General features: G+C 44.4%; 1 protein-coding gene across 1 annotated transcript; it reads right to left on the bottom strand.

The window, feature by feature from the left end:
- Window positions 1-914: 914 nt before the first annotated feature.
- LOC143783303 (uncharacterized) lies at window positions 915-1,971 on the bottom strand. The gene is made up of 3 exons (XM_077271708.1): window positions 1,913-1,971; window positions 1,657-1,807; window positions 915-1,569 (listed from the first exon to the last, which is right to left on the bottom strand). The coding sequence occupies exons 1-3, from the start codon at window positions 1,959-1,961 to the stop codon at window positions 915-917; spliced, it is 855 nt and encodes a 284-aa protein (XP_077127823.1). The 5' UTR covers window positions 1,962-1,971.
- Window positions 1,972-23,242: the final 21,271 nt, after the last annotated feature.

The following is a 23,242-nucleotide window of genomic DNA, read 5'->3' as shown; positions in this document are numbered from 1 at the left end:
CTGCACCCATACCCACGAAGGGGACTGGATGCCCGACGGAGGATTTTTAATTATCGGCTGAGTCGTGCATGCAGATATGTGGAATGCACCTTTGGGATCATGACTAGTCAGTGGAGGATCTTTCACACTGCCATTCAGTTGGACACAGACACCGTTGATGCTGTGATAAAGGGTTGCTGTGTACTCCGCAACTATGCTCGTGAGTACAACACTGACGTAGATGTGGAGTACCAGCAGCCAGTATTTAATCCAGTTGTCAACGGGGGTCTGGGCAGGCCGTCCAACTCTGGTGTGCGTATGAGAGAATCCTTCACTGACTACTTTATGAGTCCAGAAGGTGCCGTGCACTGGCAATACTCCTGTTGAGCAGCCTGACCAGCAGAGAAGGATGCATCTACACTGACCCTCCCCAAAAATTTGCCGACATCGCTGCTAACAGTTGTGAAAAGATCACGAAGAATGATAAACGACAGCAATCAACAGAAAATTTAGTTTCCAAAATTTTTTTTTTCATGTTACCAAAAAAAGAAAAAAAAAATTGGTTGTAATTTAAATAAAAAAGTTATTTGGGTTTAATTTGGTTTGTTTCTTTGTATGTCAAAAAAATGGGTGGTGTTTTCATAAATTAACAGCAGTATGAGATATACAATAGTTAACACATCAACCCCTAAACCACTAATCGATAGCCCATAAACCCAGGACAGCGGCCTTGTCCCCATTGTCTAAAAAGAAGAGAATATTTTTTGAACAATAAAATTTATTTTAAAGAACACAAATTAGTGGTAATTTTTACAATTGATTATTCAACTTATTTTTCAATTTACGTTCAATTAAGAAAGGTGTAGTCTGGAGAATAGAGGAAATTTGTTCCCTCTGTTTGCGAAGTTGCTCCCCCCAGCTGCTGCGAACTTCCTCTATCTCCATAACTTCCTTGGCTGACTATCTCCATAACTTCCTTGGCTGCCTCTATCTCCATAACTTCCTTGGCTGCCTCTATCTCCATAACTTCCTTGGCTGTTGGCCAAATACTGGGGTCTTGTAGCTGGTGTTTCAGGTGTTCTGTGTCGGGGCCTGAAAAGTCCCAACACCCCCATCAGAACCTCATTGTATGGCGAAATAGGAGCAGGGTCCTCCAGAGCAGTGAAGGACATCTGGACCATAGACATAAAAAGAGATTGTCTATCCGGTGGCAGTGAGCGTGTTTTTCTTGCGACAGTTAGTGCAAACGAGTCGCAATGGTCGTCGCTACTTGATTTTTTAATGAAATCCAAGGTGTCACAGGCAATTTGAACCGTTTGGTCCTCTTGGTTCTTCTTTGTTTTTTGTTTTTTTTTCTCTGCTGCCACCGGATAGACAGCTCTCTTCTCCACTCTCACAGCTTCTACGGGATCAGATGCTTCAGCAGCTGCTGAAGCAGATGTGGATGCAACAGCTGTTGAAGTGGATGTTGATTCAGCAGAAGCTGTGGGAATGGAGGGAGAGATGGTCCCTCCCACTCCAGAGGAACTGCCTGCTCCATCCTCTGTGTCGCTGTCCTCGAAATCAGCTGCAGACATGTTTCCTTCCGTCCTGTGGGGGGAAAAAAAAGATCATTAATAAAATTTTTAGCACAACATATTATATATAAATAATCTTGTGGAGTGGATTTTAACTTACTTTCTCAATGTCCTGCTGGTCACAATGAACTGTAGCTCTTCACTGAAGGGGAATTTTGTTTTGCTCGGCGAAGAGCCACTCTTTGAACAGTCATTTAGAAATTTGTTAAATCGGTCTCTGATGGAGCGCCAACGTTGCCTCACATCTTTATCTACCAAAAAAAGGTTCCAAAAAACAGCAACAATTTTTTAGAGATCTAAACAAATTATACTTTTAATATACTCAAGGTTTACTAAATAAATGTAATTATAATTACCTATTTTCTGCTGTGTTGGCCCAGGATATTTGTCCCAATCCGGGACCATGTCGCGAACTATTTTGGTCCACGCGAGTTCCCTAAAGTATTTATCCTTATAGGATTCATCTGAAGGGTCCCTGTTATGACCCCAGTGGACAGGGTCTCAGAGGAACGTGTAAGTCTGCAAGATACAAAAATCCAGCTCATAGGGCTGTGGTAACTGGGTTGACCAAATAGCTACTCCTAACGCCAACACTAGAAGTAGCCGGGGATCATGCCTACGGTGATCGCTAGATGACTCGCGCCAGCCGGAGAATCTAACTACCCCTAGGAGAAGAAAACAAAGACCTCTCTTGCCTCCAGAGAAAGGGACCCCAAAGCAAGATACAAGCCCCCCACAAATAATAACGGTGAGGTAAGAGGAAATGACAAACACAGAAATGAACCAGGTTCAGCAAAGAGAGGCCAGCTTACTAATAGCAGAATATAGCAAGATAACTTATCTGGTCAACAAAAACCCTATAAAAATCCACGCTGGAGATTCAAGAACCCCCGAACCGTCTAACAGTCCGGGGGGAGAACACCAGCCCCCTAGAGCTTCCAGCAAAGGTCAGGATACAGATAGGAACAAGCTGGACAAAAATACCAAACAAAACAAAAGCAAAGAAGCAGACTTAGCTTGAAAAACAGGAACCAGGATCAGAGGACAAGAGCACAGCAGATTAGCTCTGATTTCAACGATGCCAGGCATTGAACTGAAGGTCCAGGGAGCTTATATAGCAACGCCCCTGAACTAACGGCCCAGGTGAGGATATAGGAAAAGACAGACGCTCCAGAGTCAAATCACTAATGACCACTAGAGGGAGCAAAAAGCAAAATCACAACAGTACCCCCCCCCTTAGTGAGGGGTCACCGAACCCTCACCACGACCACCAGGGCGATCAGGATGAGCGGCATGAAAGGCACAAACTAAATCGGCCGCATGAACATCAGAGGCGACCACCCAGGAATTATCTTCCTGACCATAGCCCTTCCACTTGACCAGGTACTGAAGCCTCCGCCTGGAGAGACGAGAATCCAAGATCTTCTCCACCACGTACTCCAACTCGCCCTCAACCAACACCGGAGCAGGAGGCTCAGCAGAAGGAACCACAGGCACAACGTACCGCCGCAACAAGGACCTATGAAACACGTTGTGGATAGCAAACAACACAGGTAGATCCAGGCGAAAGGATACAGGATTAAGAATTTCCAATATCTTGTAAGGACCAATAAAACGAGGTTTAAATTTGGGAGAGGAAACCTTCATAGGAACAAAGCGGGAAGAAAGCCACACCAAATCCCCAACACGTAGTCGGGGACCCACACCGCGGCGGCGGTTGGCAAAGCGCTGAGCCCTCTCCTGTGACAACTTCAAGTTGTCCACCACAAGATTCCAGATTCGCTGCAACCTATCCACCACAGAATCCACCCCAGGGCAGTCAGAAGGTTCCACATGACCCGAAGTAAAGCGAGGGTGGAAACCAGAGTTGCAGAAAAACGGCGAAACCAAGGTGGCGGAACTAGCCCGATTATTAAGGGCAAACTCAGCTAACGGCAAGAAGGTCACCCAATCGTCCTGATCAGCAGAGACAAAACACCTCAAATAAGCCTCCAAAGTCTGATTAGTTCGCTCCGTCTGTCCATTAGTCTGAGGATGGAAAGCAGACGAAAACGACAAGTCAATGCCCATCCTACTACAAAAGGATCGCCAGAATCTGGAAACGAACTGGGATCCTCTGTCTGACACAATATTCTCAGGGATGCCGTGCAAACGAACCACGTTCTGGAAAAACACAGGAACCAGATCGGAAGAGGAAGGCAGTTTAGGCAAAGGAACCAAATGGACCATCTTGGAGAAGCGATCACATATCACCCAGATAACAGACATGCCCTGAGACACCGGAAGATCAGAAATGAAATCCATGGAGATATGTGTCCAAGGTCTCTTAGGGACAGGCAAGGGCAAGAGCAACCCGCTGGCACGAGAACAGCAAGGCTTAGCTCGAGCACAAGTCCCACAGGACTGTACAAATGACCGCACATCCCTAGACAAGGAAGGCCACCAAAAGGATCTGGCCACCAGATCTCTGGTGCCAAAAATTCCTGGGTGACCTGCCAACACCGAGGAATGAACCTCGGAAATGACTCTGCTGGTCCACTTATCAGGCACAAACAGTCTGTCAGGTGGACAAGAATCAGGCCTATCAGCCTGAAATCTCTGCAACACACGTCGCAGATCTGGAGAAATAGCTGACAAGATAATACCATTCTTAAGAATACCAACAGGTTCAGCGACTCCAGGAGCATCAGGCACAAAGCTCCTGGAAAGAACATCGGCCTTCACATTCTTTGAACCTGGTAAATACGAGACAACAAAGTCAAAACGGGAGAAAAACAATGACCAGCGGGCCTGTCTAGGATTCAGGCGTTTAGCAGACTCGAGATACATCAGATTTTTGTGATCAGTCAAGACCACCACACGATGCTTAGCACCCTCGAGCCAATGACGCCACTCCTCAAATGCCCATTTCATGGCCAACAACTCCCGATTGCCCACATCATAATTTCGCTCCGCAGGCGAAAACTTCCTAGAGAAAAAGGCGCAAGGTCTCATAACAGAGCAACCAGGGCCTCTCTGCGACAAAACGGCCCCTGCTCCAATCTCTGAAGCATCCACCTCAACTTGAAAGGGAAGCGAGACATCAGGCTGGCACAAAACAGGCGCCGAAGTAAACCGACGTTTCAACTCCTGGAAAGCCTCCACGGCAGCAGGAGCCCAATTAACCACATCGGAGCCCTTCTTGGTCATATCCGTCAAAGGTTTCACAATGCTAGAAAAGTTAGCGATAAAACGACGGTAGAAGTTAGCGAAACCCAAGAACTTCTGAAGACTCTTAACTGACGAGGGCTGAGTCCAATCAAGAATAGCTCGGACCTTGACTGGGTCCATCTCCACAGCAGAAGGGGAAAAAATGAACCCCAAAAAGGGAACCTTCTGTACACCAAAAAGACACTTTGAGCCCTTGACAAACAAAGAATTTTCACGCAAAATTTTAAAGACCATCCTGACCTGCTCCACATGCGAGTCCCAATTATCAGAAAAAAACAGAATATCATCCAGATAAACGATCAGAAATTTATCCAGATAGTTCCGGAAAATGTCATGCATAAAGGACTGAAAAACTGAAGGGGCATTAGAGAGCCCAAAAGGCATCACCAAGTACTCAAAATGACCTTCGGGCGTATTGAATGCGGTTTTCCATTCATCCCCTTGCTTAATGCGCACAAGGTTGTACGCACCACGAAGGTCTATCTTGGTAAACCACTTGGCACCTTTAATCCGGGCAAACAAGTCAGACAACAGCGGCAAAGGATACTGAAATTTGACAGTGATCTTATTTAAAAGCCGATAGTCAATACAAGGCCTCAAAGATCCGTCCTTTTTAGCCACAAAAAAGAATCCCGCACCAAGAGGGGAAGAAGACGGACGGATGTGTCCTTTCTCCAGAGACTCCTTGATATATGAACGCATAGCGGTATGTTCAGGTATCGACAGATTAAACAGTCTTCCCTTAGGAAATTTACTGCCTGGAATCAAATCTATTGCACAGTCACATTCCCTATGAGGAGGCAATGCACTGGACCTGGACTCGCTAAAGACATCCTGATAATCAGACAAGTACTCCGGAACTTCCGAAGGCGTAGAAGAAGCAATAGACACAGGCAGGGAATCCTCATGAATACCACGACAGCCCCAACTAGACACTGACATAGCCTTCCAGTCAAGGACTGGATTATGGGTCTGTAACCATGGCAGCCCCAAAACAACCAAATCATGCATTTTATGTAGAACGAGAAAACGTATCACCTCGCGGTGTTCAGGAGTCATGCACATGGTAACCTGTGTCCAATACTGCGGCTTATTTTCTGCCAATGGCGTAGCATCAATACCCCTAAGAGGGATAGGATTTTCTAATGGTTCAAGAATAAAACCACAGCGCTTAGCAAATGAGAGATCCATAAGACTCAGGGCAGCACCTGAATCTACAAACGCCATGACAGGATAAGATGACAGTGAGCAAATCAAAGTTACAGACAGAATAAACTTAGGATGCAAATTACCAACGGTGACAGGACTAACAACCTTAGATATACGTTTAGAGCATGCTGAGATAACATGTGTAGAATCACCACAGTAGTAGCACAAGCCATTCCGGCGTCTATGAATTTTCCTCTCATTTCTAGTCAGGATTCTATCACATTGCATCAAATCAGGTGTCCGTTCAGACAACACCATGAGGGAATTTGCGGTTTTTCTATCACATTGCATCACATCAGGTGTCTGTTCAGACAACAACATGAGGGAATTTCCAAAACCAAAATTGCCCTCTCGGCCAGCAGAGGGCATACCTCTCAGCCAAACCATATAAACCTAAAACAAGCACTAGGCTGCAAGATGGAATAGCAAGTATCTGCAAAATATGCAACCAAGCGAGAAAGGTATCAAAAAAACAAAATTTTATTAATACAATATGCATACACAATATTACAGTACATATTTATGGACAAAGAACACGGTGATCGGAAAGACGTGCCAACATGGCCACCAGCAAAGATGTTGTGGAAGGCTGGGGAAACATGAGGGAATTTGCGGTTTTGCGCTCCCGCAACCGCCGGTCAATTTGAATAGCCAGGGACATGGTATCATTCAGACCTGTGGGAATGGGAAAACCCACCATAACATTCTTAATGGCCTCAGAAAGGCCATTTCTAAAATTAGCGGCCAGTGCACACTCGTTCCAATGTGTCAGCACGGACCATTTCCGAAATTTTTGGCAATACACCTCAGCCTCGTCCTGGCCCTGAGACATAGCCAGCAAGGCTTTCTCTGCCTGAATCTCAAGATTGGGTTCCTCATAAAGTAAACCGAGCGCCAGAAAAAACGCATCAATATCAGCCAATGCCGGATCTCCTGGCGCCAACGAAAAAGCCCAATCCTGAGGGTCACCCCGTAAGAATGAAATAACAATTTTTACTTGTTGAGCAGAGTCTCCAGACGAACAAGGTTTCAGGGACAAAAATAATTTACAATTATTCCTGAAATTCCTAAACTTAAATCGGTCTCCTGAAAACAGTTCAGGAATCGGAATCTTGGGTTCAGACCTAGGATTTCTGGTAACATAATCTTGTATACCCTGCACACGAGCGGCAAGCTGGTCCACACTTGTAATCAAGGTCTGGACATTCATGTCTGCAGCAAGCTTAAGCCACTCTGAGGTAAAGGGGAAAAGAAAAAAAAAAAATGAGAGAGGGAAAAAAAAAAACTAAAAATTTTCTTTCTTATAATCCCACTTCTGCAATGCATTAAACATTTAATACTGGCCTGGCATACTGTTATGACCCCAGTGGACAGGGTCTCAGAGGAACGTGTAAGTCTGCAAGATACAAAAATCCAGCTCATAGGGCTGTGGTAACTGGGTTGACCAAATAGCTACTCCTAACGCCAACACTAGAAGTAGCCGGGGATCATGCCTACGGTGATCGCTAGATGACTCGCGCCAGCCGGAGAATCTAACTACCCCTAGGAGAAGAAAACAAAGACCTCTCTTGCCTCCAGAGAAAGGGACCCCAAAGCAAGATACAAGCCCCCCACAAATAATAACGGTGAGGTAAGAGGAAATGACAAACACAGAAATGAACCAGGTTCAGCAAAGAGAGGCCAGCTTACTAATAGCAGAATATAGCAAGATAACTTATCTGGTCAACAAAAACCCTATAAAAATCCACGCTGGAGATTCAAGAACCCCCGAACCGTCTAACAGTCCGGGGGGAGAACACCAGCCCCCTAGAGCTTCCAGCAAAGGTCAGGATACAGATAGGAACAAGCTGGACAAAAATACCAAACAAAACAAAAGCAAAAAGCAAAGAAGCAGACTTAGCTTGAAAAACAGGAACCAGGATCAGAGGACAAGAGCACAGCAGATTAGCTCTGATTTCAACGATGCCAGGCATTGAACTGAAGGTCCAGGGAGCTTATATAGCAACGCCCCTGAACTAACGGCCCAGGTGAGGATATAGGAAAAGACAGACGCTCCAGAGTCAAATCACTAATGACCACTAGAGGGAGCAAAAAGCAAAATCACAACAGGTCCCACAGGGCCGGATAATCACGAACCTACAATGAATACAAGAGTGTCATCTCATAATCTATAGAACGACCAAGTAATGTTACACAAATGCTTTTAAAAAGTTGAAATATATCAAAGTAACCCCTAATAAATGAACACAAGCACAAACTGAAAACACAAACACCACTAAAAACGTTCGTGTGCAGTTGTTTTACTACTAGCTCTGACGCCGTCAATCCTGAGCGGTGCGTGCGCCAATCAACAACATTAAGTAAAAAACCCACTATAAACTGAAATAGTTAGGGTAGGGTTAGGGCTCATAACCCTAAGGACCCTACCCCTAAAGGGATCCTAATCCGAAAGGGATCCTAACCCTAAAGGGATCCTAACCCTAAAGGGATCCTAACCCTAAAGTGATCCTACCCCTAACCCTAAAGGGATCCTAACCCTAAAGGGATCCTAACCCTACCCCTAACCCTAAAGGGATCCTAACCCTACCCCTAACCCTAAAGGGATCCTAACCTTACCCCTAACACTAAAGGGATCCTAGGGTTAATGATAGGCTTGCTATTGTAAGGTGGCATTAAGCACGGTTAATAATGGAGAGGCGTCAATAAGACGCCTATCCATTATTAATCCTATTAAAGGGTTACTATAATATATGTGGACCCCCTTAAAAAAAAATACATAGGGTCCCCCTATATTTTTAGGCCAGAAAAGCTAGGCAGACAGCCGTGGGCCAATATTTGAGGCCCGGGAAGGGGTTAAAATACCCATGGCTGTTCCCAGGCTCTGAATATTAACCCACAGCTGTCTGCGCAGCCTTTCTGACACTAAAATATAGGGGGCCCAGAAAAAAAAAAAGTGTTGGGGTCCCCCTATATTTTTAGGCCAGAAAGGCTAGGCAGACAGCCGTGGGCCAATATTTGAGGCCCGGGAAGGGGTTAAAATACCCATGGCTGTTCCCAGGCTCTGAATATTAACCCACAGCTGTCTGCGCAGCCTTTCTGGCACTAAAATATAGGGGGCCCAGAAAAAAAAAAAGTGTTGGGGTCCCCCTATATTTTTAGGCCAGAAAGGCTAGGCAGACAGCCGTGGGCCAATATTTGAGGCCCAGGAAGGGGTTAAAATACCCCTGGCTTTTCCCAGGCCATGAATATAAGCCCACAGCTGTCTGCGTAGCCTTTCTGGCACTAAAAAATAGGGGGCCCGGAAAAAAAAAAGTGTTGGGGTCCCCCTATATTTTTAGGCCAGAAAGGCTACGCAGACAGCCGTGGGCTTATATTCATAGCCTAGGAAAGGGGCCATGGATATTTGCCTCCCCCTGGCTACAAATATAAGCCCGCAGCCGCCCCGGAAAAGGCGCATCAAAAAGATGCGCCAATTCCGGCACTTAGCCCCTCTCTTCCCACTCCCGTGTAGCGGTGGGATATGGGGTAATGAGGGGTTAATGCCACCTTGCTATTGTAAGGTGGCATTAAGCCCGGTTAATAATGGAGAGGCGTCAATAAGACGCCTATCCATTATTAAGCCAATGAAAGGGTTAAAAAAAACCCACAAAGACTAGAAAAAAATATTTTAATGAAATAAAGACACCCACTTTTTGACCAAATTTTATTAAACGCTCAATCCGTCCAGAAGACCCTCGACCTGAAAAAGAGGCAAAATAAAAAAACAAATTCATACTCCCTGGCCCTGTCCGCAGAAATCCATCGAGGGTCCCACGAAGATCTTCCATGGAGAACAGACACATCCAGAGATATGTCTGCTCTCCACGGCTGCAGCAACACACTGACAGGAGCCATAGTTCCTGTCGGTGTGTCACTGCGCATGCGCGAGCGAGTTTACCGGCGGTCATTGACCCCGGCACTCTCGCTTAACGGCAGTGCTGCGTGGGAAAGTTCAACGCAGCTGTACTGCCGTTAACCGAGACGCCGGAGCCATTGAACTCCGGGACAGTACGCGATACACTGCTAGGAGCTTCGCTCCTGGCAGTGTATCGCCGGAGAGCAGGGGATCGGCGTGGGACACTCGGTATTGGATTCTGCGGACAGGGAGTATGGATTTGGTTTTTTATTTTGGGATTTTTCCCTGGAGGATCGAGGGCTTCGCCTACAAGTGTGCTGTTGGTGAGTATATACTCTATGTTATGTGTTGTATGTACTGTACTGTGTGTCATGTATGTGTATTGTGTGTAGGTGTTTTGTGTAACTTTACAATTGTGCTAAGTCGCCGGACACAGGGACAACTCTCCCATCCTATACCGGATGGGAGTAGTAGTCCCATACGGCGACTTAGCACAATGGAGACACTATCGTCGCATGGGGACACACACGCATACACACACACGCATACACACAGACACACATACATACACACACACATACATGACAAATCAATCAGACGCCTGACATCGATCCCCATGCGACGGTATGTCTCCATGACAGTCTCTTCGGGAACGACACTCCGCCCATGCACTTCCGCCCACGCACTTCCTCCCGCTTCCCCGCACTTCCTGCTGCAGCGGTTCTGCACCACAAACCGTAATAAAACCCGCAGATATATTTTTGATCTGCGGGTTTTACTGCGGGTTTGACCTCACAATGGAGGTCTATGGGTGCAGAACCGCTGCTGTTTCGGACAAAGAAGTGATATGCTCCTTCTTTTTTCCCGCAGCTATTCAGCGCGGCTTTTTTTTTTAAATTCAGGATCATGTGCACAGCGGTTCCTGTTTTCCATAGGGTACATTGTACTGTACCCTGCATGGAAAAAAGCTGCGGAACCGCAGCGGCAAAACCGCTGCGGTTCCGCAGTAAAAAACGCACTGTGTGAACATGGCCTTAGGGTGTGAGGTGCTATAGCGCTTTTCCAGAGCCTTTGTACTACCAGTAACATGGAAGCTCCCTATATTTCCGTTAACAGATGACGTACCTGTGTGGGGAATTGCTTTTTTTGTGGATTGAGTTGAAGCTTTTGTTGGGAACATTTTACATAACATTTGGCATCACATTTATCTGGCGCTCTAAACTGAGAATTTCCATCTAAACCTCTGAGTGACATGATTCAGATGAAACTCCCAAGGGAGGCACTCACTTTACTCTAGACTCCATTTGGCCTCTGCTCAGCGTTGTCTTTCTTTGTGGCGGACCATGCTTTTATGCACGCCTAAAAAAGACGGACACCACCGAACCGCAGGCCAGACGGCATTCACAGTGACTATCTGCCTCATTATAGGGAATCTTCCGCCAGGGGTTCTGTCTGAATCACGTATGTCAGACATTTACGTGGAAACCCAAGCGTAAGTGCTAAGCACTGAGGGCAGGGTAAATGTGAGCCAAGCCTTACTGCGTTCTTTGGGAGGCAGAATTTAAAAAATCAACAGAAGGTAAAGTATAGGTTCTATTTATGTTTTACGCTGCTCCTCATGCGGTATAAATTATTAGATGACTTTATTCTTTGGATCCGTGTACATACAGCATACCAGATTTACAGCTCTGGCAAAAATTAAGAGACCACTGCAAAATGTTCAGTTTGTCTGATTTTTCTGTGTATAGGTATATTTTTGAGTAAAATGTAAATTATTCTTTTATTCTATAAACTTCTGTCAACATATAAACTTATGACACGCAATCATTTTTGTATTTTGTTTCTGACAAAGAAAAATGGTCAAAATTTAAAAAAAAACAGGGCTTTCAGACCTCAAGTAATGCAAAGAAAACAAGTTGATAATCATGTAGAAACAACAATACTACTGTTTTAACTCGGGAAGAGTTCAGAAATCATTCATTATTTTGTGGAATAACCATGATTTTTAATCACAGCTCTCATGCATCTTGGCATGCTTTCCACCAGTCTTTCACACTGCTTCTGGCGCAAAAATGTAAGCAGTTCTTCTTTGTTTGATGTCTTGTGACTATCCATCATCCTCTTGATTAAATTCTAAAAAATTTTATGACATTACCTATCGAATGTAAACAGTTCGATTTCGCTGCTTAAGCCTGTTTGGTTTAAGAAAATTAAATTGAAAAATTCAACAACTTTCCACTCTAGATAATTGATGTATGTAGTTGGCCCCTCTCCTGTGTTTTTTTTATATTATTTGTATGCCCCAAACAGAGCTGCTCTTTAAACTACCATTATGTGCTTGTTTGTAATGTTTTGACAAAAGATGTCCTGCAAACTTATTTTTTTAATATTGTTGGCATGCACTTTCATTCTGATATTAATTGAGGTTTAATACACAGACATCCAATACAGTAAATGGACTCATTTACTATGGCATGTTATGTGATTCTTTATAGTGAAGAGTCTTTCTATGGTGTTAAAAGTATGTGTGGGATTTTGGTTTCCAATAGACCATTGGCATTACAAGGAAAAAAAAACATTTGAATGAATAATCTATGTTTTTCTTTCTACTGTTGTAAGGAGGGAACACTGTACTCTCCAACATTTTAGCCACCAGAGTTCAAGCCTAGTCCTCTGGAAATGCTTCATAGACAATGTTCTTTTTATTTGGTTGGGTGGTTTAAAATCCCTTTTAGAATTCTACAGAATATTAAAAAACATGATTTAAATCTACAATTTACATTTACTTTTAGTAGCTGTGGAGACATTGATAGTCAGCGGGTTCTCTAGTCCGCTGGCTCCAGACTGCATGGACCAGGGCTCTACCGAACGAGTGCCCGCTCTCCTTTTACAATGGGCATACTACTACTCAGACAACATAGGGTGAGGGTAAAACAGTGTGGTAATACTTTTTTAAACCACAAAAAGGCAAAGCATAGAACAGCAAAATACCCCAAGATGATGCAAAAATTACTGTCTCACCCTTCCACTGACTTGCAGGATAAGAGCAGCTGTGACTTCAGAGTTTCCAGGAATGACTACCCCCACCTGTGGCATGCACAGAGAGGAGGTAACGAGAAGCTTAGAAAGTTGACAGTCCATTGAGGTACAAGGCCAGATGACCGTAGGGTCACAACCTGGCTTCTCCGAACATCTCCATCCCCAAGCATATCCATGGATTCAGTGATGGTTAATCTAGCACATCTGTATTCCTTCAGCCGGGGCTGTGGTCCCCTAAGCTGGCATCCTGTAGAATCTGTGTCCCTCATGATGGAGCCATGATGTCTTGGATGCTGTCTTGTAGAGTGTTCCTGGCTGTGGTTTTGTAAAGAATCTCTGATTCACTTGGATATATCTTGCTAGAGGCATATCCCCCTTTTATCATTCACAACTGTTTTTCAAGCCATTATTCACAGCTCAATGGGAAGGAGTGATGAGATTAACTTGCTTTGTTTGATTATTTAGTTTCACCTTCAATGTTTGCAAGTCAACAAAGTGCATAACCTGGTATAATGTGTAATCAACATATCAGCAAACATCATTGTTCAGTGACCTTGCATCCCTGTTTTGCAAAGATAACAGTAGAATAAACTGTAGGCGCTGATATAAGAGGTAAATAACAACCATTCATCAATTTACAAATATCAATTTAACCTACAAGAAGAGTCAAAATTTCAGTCTCTTGACCAACCTGAAGAAAGAATCACAAATTCAAAAGTCAACATATAGATAAGTTTATGCCTCCTCTCTTACTAAAAATAGACGTCTGGATAATTAAGATAAAATGCTGTGTCGCCACAGTAGCATAACTATTCATTATTTAGATATTTCTATATTTGCCGACAGACTGAATAGCTACGAAATGCTGTAGCAAACCTACAGACAGCCACAGTTGGGCCGCACTTTTCCCTTGTTTTGGAAGTTGTAGAGAAAAGGTACAGATGTTGAAGGTAGTCTCAGTACCGGACCACGGGAAGATGGTGAAAACTCTACATTACGGGTCTTTGCTGGAGAAGATGAAATTCTCCCTGATTGACTGAGTGATGCTTGGGGTAGAGGAAATACGGGATAAGATTTGTGCTGCTCAATAGAAGGATGACACCCTTAGATATGCAGTTTCTCAATATCGAGGGGCTGACCAACGGTTTCCCCACTTTGCTATGAATAATGAGCTATTGTATAGAGTGATCAAGAAAGATCTGAAAATCGTTGAGCAATTTCTGGTCCATAAGGCTTATCGGTGCAGGGTACTTGATATGGCTCATAGTCATGTTCTAGGGAGACACTTGGAGACCGAGGACCCAGGAGAGGATGTGGATGTACAAGGAGATTGAGGATCATTGTAAGTCCTGCTCTCTATGCCAAATAACTTTTCGCATCCCGCTAGTACCTCTCCCCATCATTGAAATACCTTTTGAGAGGATTGGCATGGATTTGGTGTGGGCAATTGTAAAATCATCTCGGGGCATCAATATATCTTTTACATAGTAGATTATACCATGCACTATCATGAAGCAGTTCTCCTAAGAAATACCACATCCGAAAGTTTCTCCCGTGAGCAATTTTTTTCAGAGTGGACCTTAATCTGTTCTAGTTAGCCCAAACTGCCATAGGTTCACACATTGGGCCCAATTCATCATTTGTGATATTTTTTTAAGTCACTTTTCTTTTGTCTTGTAATATTCACTGATGGTTTTCTTTTTGCACCAAGTTAATCAAGATGGCACGCACGAGGTTCAAGAATTTGCTCAAAATAAAAAATGTTCTTAATATTAGTCTTTAACCTGTTTTGTGACTTTAGCACAAAAAGTTGCATTTTCTGCTAAGGGGGGACTGATGTACGTCTGTAACAAATTTTGCAACTTTTTAAAAGGTCGTAAATGATTAATAAGGTGAAAACATCTGGAAAGCAAAAATTTTGCTCATAATGGTGAATTTAAAAAAACAAACAAATATGAGCACATACATAAAGTGTTTTCAAGAAAGACAAAATGGAAAGATGAATATGACACAAACAAAAAAAGGCACAAAACAATTTATTATGCTTTGCTTATATAGCATCATCTTATTCTGCAGCACTTTACAGACGTTATCATCACTGTCCCCATTGAGGCTCACAATCTAAATTCCATATCCGTATGGCTTTGGAGTTTGGGAAGAAACTGGATTATCCGGACGAAACCCAGGCAAACACAGGGAGAACATATGAACTCCTTGTTGATGTTGTCCTTGGTGGGATTAGAACTTATGACCCCAGCACTGCTAAATACTGAACCACTGTGCTGCCCTACAATAAAAACTCGACAAAAAATAGGCACACATGCTATAATGGATTGTGTATTTTTCCTATCTGTTTCTGAACTAGGTTAGATTATTGCTGCTGATTTCATTAATTGCAGCTTAATACTATAAGTGAAATAGCTGGCTAAGTGCGCAACAAAATTCACATGAAGACAAAATAGCACCTTTGATGAAATTATCTTTATTAGGGCTCACAAGCCTTTAGATGAACCTCTGGGTGACTTCAATACATACTCGCTAACTTCCGGATAAAGGTGAGAACTTTCAGATGTTTCAGGAGAGTTGGCAAATCCCACAGGAGCCAGAGAAGCCAGCCGTAAGTTACCAGTAAGTGGTGGTCCCTGAAGGGTTTCCTTTCAGTGATTTTGGGATGCTTTATTTTTAGACTAAGCCTCAGCAAACAGATGCATATTCAGGGGTGAAAATGGGGGCACTTCACTACCATTTTTATGAGAGGAGAATTTCTAAAGGTTGACGTGTTTGACTTAAAATTAATCTAATGATTATGACAATTGTAAAAATTAGAATAGTGAGTAATCGAAACTGAACATTGGCAGTAATTGTAAGATACAGAGATTGACAGACCTATACAGAAAGAGGAAGAAATGAACAGATGTGATGTGAACAAAGCATGTGGTGGAGAAGCTGATTAGATGGGAGGTGATGAGTGCAGATGGTCTGCTGATTCAGGTAGGAGATGAGATTCTCCACAGCTGTTTGCCATGCAGGCTACTGCAGTCAATTCAGATTTATGAGGCTTATTTTGCCACTTTTATTTCATTATCATGTGTGTTTACTATAGAATAAATGCCAATTTTCACATCATTAGGATCAGGACATGAATGATCAAGTTTCACCCACTGACAGTGGTGGGGGTTATGCTGTTTGATAACCAAGAGAAATTGGTTGCTTGTAATCTAAGTGCTAGAAAGTGCCTACCAGCGATATAACTGACCCTGTAACGATGAAAGATTTTGTTTATTAACTATATATGGGTATCAGTTGGGAGTACAGTTATGCATCATATCCCAGTGACAGGGCTGCCACTAGGAATTTCAGGCCCCATACTGACAAAATTTTCAGTTTCCTTGAAACTTCGCCCAGGCTCTACCCTAGGCCTAACTCCACCCCTCAAACCCTCCACAGTCCCACCACCCTCGCTTGGAAAAACTCTACTTCTGCACCATGTCCTCACCAATCGCACATTAACAGATCACATACATAGCCAGAAGCTTTTGTTTTGGCCAAAAGATTTTTTAATCAGCCACCATGACAAGGTAGACTCCTTTGGCCGGGCTCTACTCAGTTGTAACTTATAAAACATTTGTTAAAATATCCAATACAATTTTAAGTATATTTTTAATTATTTTTCAATTTTTAAAATGACCAATAATATCACATACAAGCGAAAAATACCACTGCATGATGACTGAATCACATATTACCACCACATGGTGACCAATAATGTCACATACAAAGAATACCGCCACACCATGACCAGATCACATATTACCACCACATAGTGACCAAATGCTACGATACTGAAAACAAAAACAAACATACTAATGCCATTATACACTGGAGATCTGTACTTAGTATACAGTGTCCATGTACAGGTAATACAGTGATCACCAGTGACATTATACACAGGAGCTCTGTATATAGCATCTGTGTACAGGTAATACAGGGATCCCCAATGACATTATGCACAGGAGCTCTGTGTGAAAGAGTTAAGGTACCTTCACACGAAGCGACGCTGCAGCGATAGCGACAACGATGCCGATCGCTGCAGCGTCGCTGTTTGATTGCTGGAGAGCTGTCACACAGACCGCTCTCCAGCGACCAACGATGCCGAGGTCCCCGGGTAAACATCGGGTTGCTAAGCGCAGGGCCGCGCTTAGTAACCCGATGTTTACCCTGGTTACCAGCGTAAAAGTAAAAAAAAAAAAACAGTACATACTCACCTGCGCGTCCCCCAGCGTCTGCTTCCTGACACTGACTGAGCTCCGGCCCTAACAGCACAGCGGTGACGTCACTGCTGTGCTTTCACTTTCACTTTAGGGCCGGCGTTCAGTAAGTGTCAGGAAGCAGACGCTGGGGGACGCGCAGGTGAGCATGTACTGTTTGTTTTTTTTACTTTTACGCTGGTAACCAGGGTAAACATCGGGTTACTAAGCGCGGCCCTGCGCTTGGTAACCCGATGTTTACCCTGGTTACCAGTGTAAAACATCGCTGGGTATCGTTGCTTTTGCTTTCAAACACAACGATACACAGCGATCGGACGACCAAATAAAGTTCTGGACTTTATTCAGCGACCAGCGACATCACAGCAGGATCCTGATCGCTGCTGCGTGTCAAACGAAACGATATCGCTAGCCAGGACGCTGCAACGTCACGGATCGCTAGCGATGTCGTTTCGTGTGAAGGTACCTTTACATGTGAAAATAAATAGTTTGTGTAAAATCCTGCTGATAAAAAATGTCTTAAGAGCGCTCATTTCACAATAATGTTGCAGTCTAAACAGGTTGCCGATCACCCAATGAATGAGCAAAGTATGCTGCACAAAAGATCATCATTCTCGACAGCTCATCATCCTGTGTAAACAGGACGCTCAGTGCCGATAAAAGTTCAACTCACCCCATTTAAAAACATTAAATAAATAAAGAATACACAGATTTGGTGTTGCTGCGTTTGTAAAAGTCTGATCTATCAATAAATTAATCCAATTGGTAAACGGTGTAACGAGAAAAAAATCAAAACAGAATTACTTATTTTAGCCCCTGCAACATCGTAATAAAATGCAATGAAAAGCGATCAAAACATCTATCCCAAAATGGTATAAATAAAAACATAAGCTCAGGGTGCAAAACATATGCCACAACCCAAATCCCGAAAAATGAAAACTTTACAGGTCTTGGAAAATGACAACACAAGAAAAACATATTTTTCTTACAAATTTCGGAAATTTTTTCCATCACTGAAATAAAAAAAAAAACTATAAATGCTTGGTATCAGTGTACTTGTGCTGACCTGGATAATCATGTTTCCAGGTCAGTTTTACCATATAGTGAACATGATAAATTAAAAAACCCAAAAAACAATTGTGGAATTGCATTTTTTTGTAATTTTAATCCACTTGTAATTTTTTTCCTGCTTTCCAGTACAATATATGGTAGAATTAATAGTATTATTCAAAAGTACTACTCATCTCGCAAAAAACAAGCTCTCATTTGTCTGTGGGTGCGTGTCCACGGTCCAGATTGTCGGCGCTTTGGACAGAGCAGAAAAACCGCTCCGCCCAAAGCGCCGACCCTTCTGTACGCTCAGTGATGCCGGATGTGTTCATTGCACACATCCAGAATCGCCACACCCCATACATAGGACCCTGTGTTTTACCTTGCTGCGACGGAGCGTTGCTGCAAGGTAAACAGTCATGCTGCGTTCTAAAAAGACGCGCCGCATGCCCAGAAACGCAGGGCCGCCGGATGCGTGTTCACACGCATAGTGGAGACGAGATTTCATAAAATCCCCTCCACTATGCTGTAACATCTGGACGCTGCGGGTTGAACGCTGCGGTTGTTTCAGCGTTCAATCCGCAGCTAATCCAGATGTAATCCGGCCCATGGACACATACCCTATGGGGATGGAAAAATAAAAAAATTATGACTTTTGGAATAAAGAAAAGAAAAAATGAAAGCTCAGAAATGGAAAATTACAAGCTCATGGAGGGTTAATTATGCCTACACATCCTTTTATGTGTAAAGTTTGATAAAATGACAGTTATTAATCAGTTCAAGACCAGGCCATTTTTCCCTATTTATTAAAAGGCACATTTTTGTTTATTCTCATATATGCAGTTTTAAGAGTGCTAAAATATTTTCTTGTTTCGATATTTAAATAATTTTTGCCTTTTTCTTTTTTACTATTGGTTATTTTCACTGTAACTGGGAATTCCATTTTAGCCCCAGTTGTAGGGCAAATTTATCTGCCTGTCTGCAGTGCAAAAACTGATCTGCATCTACTAAGACCAAGCTGTTGGCATAGGAGGGGGAAACAATGTTTTACCTTCCTAAACTGTATACACCATACATTTAGCACTGTGTATATAGTGATCGGAAAGCAGAGATGGTAACAAACCATCTCTGTCTTCTCTATGTGAAGTCCAGCTGTGTCTTATGTGAGGCAGTGAGGGGGATCATATGCGACGGTTGATATGTATCCCCCAGGATGCAGACAGAGTCCTATTAAACCTGCTGGAGTGCCTTGTGTTCACAGCAGGATGCCTGTGAGTCACAAGGCAGAGTAGATTGGGTCCAAGTAGTAACTCAGTCAGATTTTTAGGAAAACCCATTAAGGGCTTTTATTTTTAGGCCAACGTCACACTGGCGTATTGCATCCGATGCGAGAGCATCAGATGCGATATGCTAATGACACTCGGCTCCTGCTCGCAGCAGAGCAGGAGCCGAGTGTCATGCTCCGGATTCTCTCGCACAGGGAGGATCGGAGCACAGCTGCGGAGGAGGCGGAGAAATGAATTTCTCCATCTCCTCCGTTGCTGGGGTCCGCTTATAACACACAGCACTCGGATGATATCCGAGTGGTGTTAACTGTCTAACTCGCACCCATAGGCTTATATGGGTGCGAGTGAGCTGAGAGTTTTCCTTGGTCCGAGACAATCGCAGCATGCCGCGATTGTCTCGGACCGAGGAAAACGGCCGACAAAAAGGCTGGTGGGAGCAGCCCCATAGCTGAACATTGGTCCGAGTGCAATGCGATTTTTTATTGCATTGCACTTGGCCGTTTAAAACGCCAGTGTGACGCCGGCCTTAGAGGGATTTGCAGGTTTGGTAGTGGGGCGAATCCCTTTCTCCACTCTGGGTTTTGGAAGTGGCTCTATGGCCACAATTCCATTTAAATCTGTCAGTTTTTGCCTTGGGTTTGTCAGTTTGGAGTTTGCAATCTGCAGAGCAGGTGTCTCTGTGCAGTCCAGGACTGTGTGAAGCTAACACAGAGCCAGGGACTTCTAGGCGGCTGACGCACCCAAGAGACACGGCGGTGTTATTATCCATGGCAACGGGTTCGGAACACAGACTTTATATTAGGAAACCCGGCTGCCATCTGGAGGATATCACTCCTGTATGTGAGTCTGCCAATAAATAATAATAATAAACTTATATAGCACCAACATATTCCGCAGAGCTTTATAGTTTAACACAGTATTTCCCAAACTCCAGTCCTCATGGACACCAACAGGTCATGTTTTCAGGATTTCCTTAGTATTGCACAGGTGATGGAAGTATCGGGAGTTCTCTCACTTGTGCTGCAGTATGGAAATCCTGAAAACACAACCTGTTGGGGTCCTTGAGGACTTGAGTTTGGGAAATACTGGTTTAACCGTTTCAAACACAAGTCATAAGTAACAACATTAACAATACAATAATTAAAGCAAAAAAGGACGACACTGCTTGTGAGAGCTTACAATCTACAATGAGGTGTGTATTTACTATAATGGTCCAGCCATCTTCAGGGGGTGAGGGATTGATGGAAGTAGTAAATGGGCTACACACAGTAGCGTAGCTACTGGGGGGGCAGAGGGGGCGATTGCCCCGGGCCCCGTCACCTGAAGGGGCCCACCGGGAGATCCACTGCCGAGTCTGAGGTGTCAGGGAGAGAGCAGCACAATGCCGGCTGCAGAGCCTCCCTCCGTGCAGAGTGCATGTGGTCTCACCCGAGGAATCTCTTCCTGGTGGCAGCAGCAGCTGCAGATATTTTCTGGCTGTGCAGTGTGTGCACGCTGGGTTTGGCTGAGGCACGCTGTGTCCTAGTGCCCTCCCTGCAACTATCTGGTCACACTCACTTCCTGCCTGGTTCTCCTCACTGTCTGCCTGAAAACTTCCTCAGTAAGTGGGGATGGAATTTATTAGAGTAATTCAGGCATATCATGGTCACTGTGGGGGTGAATGTGAGAGGATTGTGGTATTGTGGGAGAGGAGGACAGGGCACTGTGGGGTAAATGTGAAACGATGGGGGTTATTGTGGGTGTGCAGGGGGACATGGCACTGTGGGGGTGAATGAGAGGATGGTATTGTGGGAGGGGGAGGGGGGTACTGGGGGTGAATGGGAGAGTTTGAGGGTATTGTGAGGGCTGACGTGGGTGAAGGGGCGCTGGGGGGCTGATTATTATTATACTGTTTAATGTTATGAGATATTCACTCCATCATATGTGAGGGTATGTGTCCTCGAGGTGTATTGGCAGCGCTTTGGACGCAGCAGATACCCCGCTCCACCCAAAGCGCTGCCCCCTGTTGTACGTGCAGTGATTCCGCATATATTCAGGTGGAATCACCGCATCCTATTCATAGACTGTTTTATTTATCTTATGGAGACTGAGCATCTCCACAAGATAAATAGACACGCTGCTGTCTAGAAAGACGTGCCACATGTCCGGTTACGCAGGTCTGCCACCTGAGTCTATGTACGCATAGTGGAGATGGGATTTCATAAAATCCCCTCCACTATGCTGTAACATCTGGAAGCTGCAGTTTCGACGCTGCGGATGTACACAGCGTCCAATCCCCAGCAAAAACCCAAGCAATACGCCCTGTGGAAACATACCCTAATAGTTGCTGTCCTGGGGGCTGGAGATGGGGAGGTCGGGGGCTTTTTATTATTGTGAGCTGGGTCTTTTATAAGTATTAGTAAAACGGGCATAGCAAAGAAGGCTAATATTACTATAACAAGAATAAGTATTAGCATAAGGACGCAGACAGACACTGTATAACTCATGTGACGATCGCATTGCAATCCTCGGACTGGCCCTGACACCTCTCCTGACATAAGCTTGACAGTGTGATAGATTACTATGCAACTGTCAGCCTCAGGTCAGGAGAGCCGACGGTCAGTCCGAGGATTGCGATGCGATCCTCACATGAGAAATACGTCCGTCTGTCTGTCCCCTAACAAGTATAACAATACAGTAACCACGGGCTGCATTCTATGTTATAAGAATACATTGCTTATAATTAAATTATTATAGGGAACCTGTCACCCCCCCAGGGCCTATTAAGGTAATAGCCAGCCACCTTCAGCAGCACTAAGGCTGCATTCTGTGAAGGTGGCTCTTATGTTTTTGATCCCTAATAACCCTGAAATGTTCACTTTTATAAATTGCATGCCATACCTGTATTGAGTCTGGGGGGTACGTCTTTTGTCCCCGGACACAACCGCCTCCCAGCCGTCCATCATCCCACCGGGCGCCGATGCCTGGGCTGGGCTCTCATTTTTCGGGCATGCACCGTGTGCGCTGCCCTGGAACTCACATCAGCTGATGTACTGATATCGCGCCTGCATGTAGCGGAGGACCGAGATCCCGCCCCGCAGTGTGTTATGATTTATTCACACTGCGGGGCTGGGAATCTGGCGCTGTGCATAGGTGCGATCTACTTACATCACTTGATATGAGTTCCAGGGCAGAGCACACTGCGCATGCCCGAGAAATAATTGCAGAGCGCCGGTGACGGCACAAGACAGAAATGCAGCGGTGCTCGGTGGGATGATGGACGGCTGCGAGGCGGCTGAGTCAGGGGGAGAAAACGTACCCCCCGGACTCAATACAGGTATGGCGCACAATTTATAAAAGTGAATATTTCAGCGTTATTAGGGTGCAAAACCCTAAGAGCCTAAGGTGGCTCTTTTACCTTAATCGGCCCTGGGGGGGTGACAGGTTCCCTTTAAGTTATTAAAGGCTTGGGATAATTGTCTGCAGTCACTCTACAGACTGCCAAATCCTGATGGGGTGCACCTGGCGTCATGAGACCCCAAGACCACTGGTGTGATCAGGCGGTCCTGCGACCACGTTTGCTATTTGCACGTGTTGACTAGACAAGTTTGACTTGTCTAATAGAAGAAAATCGTCACATGCCCTCCTGCTCTCATCAGCGATGCTGGGGCCATTATTACTGTACATAGGGGACTCCTAAATATTAAGTAGGCACTTACAAAGCATTGAAGCCTAACTACTGGGTGGCAGGTA

Source organism: Ranitomeya variabilis, chromosome 6, assembly GCF_051348905.1.
Source record: "Ranitomeya variabilis isolate aRanVar5 chromosome 6, aRanVar5.hap1, whole genome shotgun sequence".
NCBI classification, from domain to species: domain Eukaryota; kingdom Metazoa; phylum Chordata; class Amphibia; order Anura; family Dendrobatidae; genus Ranitomeya; species Ranitomeya variabilis.
The sequence above is the reverse complement of the archived record's forward strand: the minus strand, read 5'-3'. Positions and strand labels throughout refer to the sequence as shown.

Bases quoted from the DNA above. Each gene is read 5' to 3' on its own strand.
- LOC143783303 (XM_077271708.1), bottom strand. From the start codon at position 1,961: ATGGTCCCGGATTGGGACAAATATCCTGGGCCAACACAGCAGAAAATA. The intron at 1,808-1,912 runs GTAATTATAATT...TTTTTTTGGTAG, and splicing joins GCCAACACAGCAGAAAATAG to ATAAAGATGTGAGGCAACGT. The intron at 1,570-1,656 runs GTAAGTTAAAAT...TTCCCCCCACAG, and splicing joins ACCAGCAGGACATTGAGAAA to GACGGAAGGAAACATGTCTG.